Here is a 4,136-nt window from a genome sequence, read left to right on the forward strand (position 1 = left end):
ATGCAGTAGTTCACTACTTTTCTTGACATTAATAAAAAAAAGGTTTTGATTGTTATAAAACTTGGTTGTTTAGACCCCCAAAGGGACCGACATCAACAATGCTTACGTCAGATAAAAGTGCACTATCTCAAAAATTTGGGAGATTATATTATCACTGGTCCAATATTTTGATAACATAATGACGTTGCTTGTATCGGTTTCAATACATAAATATTTAGTGAGTGCCAATTTAAATACGTCAAAACCATGATACTGTTATAGTATCCTGTAAACTATACAACACTACTACTTATTTTACGACGTTACCTCAATTACACATAAATTTCTGTGTTCTTAACGTTGATTGGTTGAATTGACATTAGTTCTTGTTCAGCTGTGAACAACTCCCAACAATTATGGAATAATAATTTCATAGTTAGGAGGAATTGTCTGATTACCAATTCCCTCCCAGTGTCTTTTAATTTGAAAGTTTGAGAGATACAGTAAAAGTAACGAGTTACATAAATGTTTTGCCAACCACAGTCGGAGCTGAGGACTTTAGGGGTTCAGTCGCTCTTAAACCTAAATGAACAACCATTTCCAATTTTTCTCAGCCTCAAATGGAAAACTTACATTAGGAATTTGACTCGATTTGAATAACTTCCGACTCGACTCGCACTAAAAGTTATAATATTCAGACTTGAATTAGACTCCAAGGCTTTAGACGTCCTTTTTTATAGTAATAGTATTACTATATAAGCGCCATAAGCTTTTTATTATAATATAATTAATAATTCAAGTTTAAAATTGATAATGACTAAGTCAGAGCTGGAGAATCGCACTCGAGTATGACTCAGTGATATTAAACTGCAATCTAACTTGACTGGGTCTCCAAATGAAAAAACTCGCAACTCGACTCGTAAAAAAGACTTGTGAACATATTTAAAAAGCCAACAAAAACGCTGCGTTTTTCTATAATTTTCAACACTTAATGTGAACATTTATTAATTATAATGTATCTAAATAGATTTATAATCCTATAATTTTACTAAATGTTACATTCAAATTATTTTTTTATAGTATATAATTCAAAGATTCTTTTTAATTCACTCTTTTTGTCAAACTTTTAAAATCAATACACAATATTTTTTTTAAAGAAATAAAGCCTTAGTCATTTGAGACTTCATTTCATTTTTTCTCTCCACAGTATCATCATTGTTCAACTAATTCACAAAGATGCACTCAAAAATATTACTGTGTAATATGAACCCATTTAAATTTTTTCTCTGGGTTTCCGAATTCAAGTCCCGAATATAAGGAACTCCGTGAAATTATTTAGAGATAAAAACCATCGATTTCGATAAGCAACTTGATTTGACTCAAGTCCAATTGGGTCCATATCTAAAATTCAATCCTTGTGGATATTGAAAAAATGGATGCTGTTGCTGTTTGAGTTGTTCAAAATACATTTGACGGCTCCTCTTGGATGCAGCAGCCAAGGGATGGCACTGGCAACAGTAGCAGCTTGTATAAGGAACTTGAGATTGTGGTAAAAGAGCTGGAAGTATAAAAAGGATAATACATTAGTCAAATGATTAATTCGAGTCTTTTAAGTTTTAATTTACCTTGATAAGCTCCTGGAAACTCTCCTGCACCGGGTCCTTGTTTATAACTTCTTTTGGCATTTTTTTTGGCAGTGCTCACTTTAGGCGCCAGATTTTTAGTTTCATTTGAACGATTGACTGATTTAGCTTTCAAATAAATGCGAGGCTTCATGTAACTCGGATGAATCATAAGAATGGGTTCACTATTCTTAGGGACTTTAGGAGCATTTGGGAGCTCATACTCGATAGAACAATCTACAAAAAGAGGCTTGGAATAGTCCTTCACATCGTAACGTGTTCTATTTTGTAGATTGAAGGGATTTTGAGGACGGTAAAAGGTTCGAAGGAGTGAGGAGGAAGGCCAGGTCAGATGTTGTTGACCCGTGTAGGCTTGAACTGGTGTTGTATAGTTCATGATGTCAGAAGAGGATGGCACATATGGATTATAGGGTCCAAAATGCTGCGTAGAACTAGGATGAATAACTGAGACCATTTTTGGTGGTGTACCTCAGACTCATATACATATATTGGTATTATGTGGAAATATTGATGCTTTAGGTGCAAGATGAACAAAATAAAATGAAAAATTTATATTTCAAAATGGTTTTTAAGAGTATGAATTTCACTAATTATGATGAATATGTAGATATCAGTTAACTATGAGCTACTGACCATACACCGATGACAAAACCGGTACTGACAGTAAATTGCAATATGAGTTGAAAAAGAAGAAGAAAGAGGAATCGTCCTCGGCGTGCGTGATTTGTGCGGTTGTATTTTGTATACAGCGTGCTCCATAGTCGACAATAATAATGTTTAACACTATAGTTGGTTCTTTGTACTCTTATGACGTCATACCATATTAATGAAAATTTCGTGAAATCTTCTTTGATTTATGATTTGTAATCCCATTTACATACTTTATACGTATTGCTTACTAATATGAATAACATTATATTATTAAGGTTAATGAATATTTTATGACTATCTAGCCTCCTGTTCATTTGTAATAACTTTGTAGGTTTCTTCATATATTATGTATAATTTTCTTTTTTAAATCAAGAGTTCTTGTTCCTCCCGTCATAAAATTGACTTTTATTAGATTTGATAAAATATATTATGTACGTATATACTTATATTAAATATATATATACTATATACATAACTTTCCTTAGTACTTAATGAGCTGTCGAAAATTTTTATTATGCATTTTAGATGAAAAATTACTTTATTTTTTTTTTACAGTTTTTCTTATTAGATAAAAATGTAGATTTTAAAATTAATGGGTCGAGAAGGAATATTAGGGAGGAAAATACACTCGTAATAAGTAATAGTAGCTATATACTACCAAAAATATGAACTCAACGTGATTTTTATTGTATCTCTGAACCTCTCCACAAAAAATAAAATCCAAAATATCTCGTTTGTATTTGGCTACTTACATCCTTTTATGTTAGTATTAGCCATTTCACATTATAATAGTAAGAATCAGTATAAATAAATTTTAATATTTGTTGATTTTATATCTTTTTTTCTTATAATTTTATATTTTATTTTCGTACTTTTATGATTTTAAAAGATGACGGTTGGTCAACCTAAAATATTTAGAGGAAAAACCATCATTTACTTATATAATTATATATCTAAATATTAAGAGCATTTGTGCTATAATGTATACTATATGGTTCATCAACGTTAAAGCAAACTATAACTTTTTTCTCTATAATGAGTCTGGATTAAATTTTTATTCTTCAACAAATTATTTTCCAATTCTATCTTCAAATTGTTTTGACTAACCCTTTAAGAATGCTGCTAACTACACTTAAAACTGCAAAAAATGGCATTTTATTTAAAAGGGTCAATTGGGGCCAAACTACTTCTCATAAATCAATAAAAATGTCTGAAATATAGTTTATCTTCCTTTGTATCTCAACTTATTCCATAAATGTAAATGAAAAGTCTATAATAGATCCAAATATGTATATTAATATTGGGTTCTTTCAATAATTGATGTAAAAATATAAATGGTACGGTTTTTATTTTCTTGATTTTTGTTTAAGATTGCTTTTGTGTTAACTCACCGTATATACACTAAGAACATATACATCCTATTTTATATATATATATATATATATATTACTCCTTAGAAATTTGCAATGAAATAAACGATATGACGTAATTTAAACAGCATAATATGTAATTTATGGCCAGGACTTTTCCCTCTGTTTTTTTCCTTTTTTTCCAAGACAAATTTTAACTCATTTATGAAGTCATAAAAATTTATGGAATGTCTATAAAATATTTGTAAAAGGCATAAAAGAAATATATATTAAAGTCTTATCTTTATCGATTTACCATGGAGTCATAAAAAACTTAATTTAAGTCATAAAACTCAATACCCTAATTACAAAGTAACCCTTTTATTATGGGATGTTGAAAATAAAATAAAATAACAGAACTGAATCCTCTTCAAATAAAATAATCATCATTATAATCATCAGTAATTATGTTGTTATTTCTTGGCCCTTAATTTTAATAAGCTAATATCCTAAT

General features: G+C 29.6%; 1 protein-coding gene across 1 annotated transcript; it reads right to left on the reverse strand.

Moving 5' to 3' along the window:
- Window positions 1–946: 946 nt before the first annotated feature.
- On the reverse strand, window positions 947–2,287 carry LOC121118544 (uncharacterized). The gene is made up of 2 exons (XM_040713122.2): window positions 1,605–2,287; window positions 947–1,537 (listed from the first exon to the last, which is right to left on the reverse strand). Exons 1-2 carry the CDS (start codon window positions 2,074–2,076, stop codon window positions 1,359–1,361), a joined length of 651 nt encoding a protein of 216 aa, XP_040569056.1. The 5' UTR covers window positions 2,077–2,287; the 3' UTR covers window positions 947–1,358.
- Between the last annotated feature and the right edge of the window lie 1,849 nt (window positions 2,288–4,136).

This window comes from Lepeophtheirus salmonis, chromosome 5 (assembly GCF_016086655.4).
Source record: "Lepeophtheirus salmonis chromosome 5, UVic_Lsal_1.4, whole genome shotgun sequence".
In the NCBI taxonomy this organism is placed as follows: domain Eukaryota; kingdom Metazoa; phylum Arthropoda; class Copepoda; order Siphonostomatoida; family Caligidae; genus Lepeophtheirus; species Lepeophtheirus salmonis.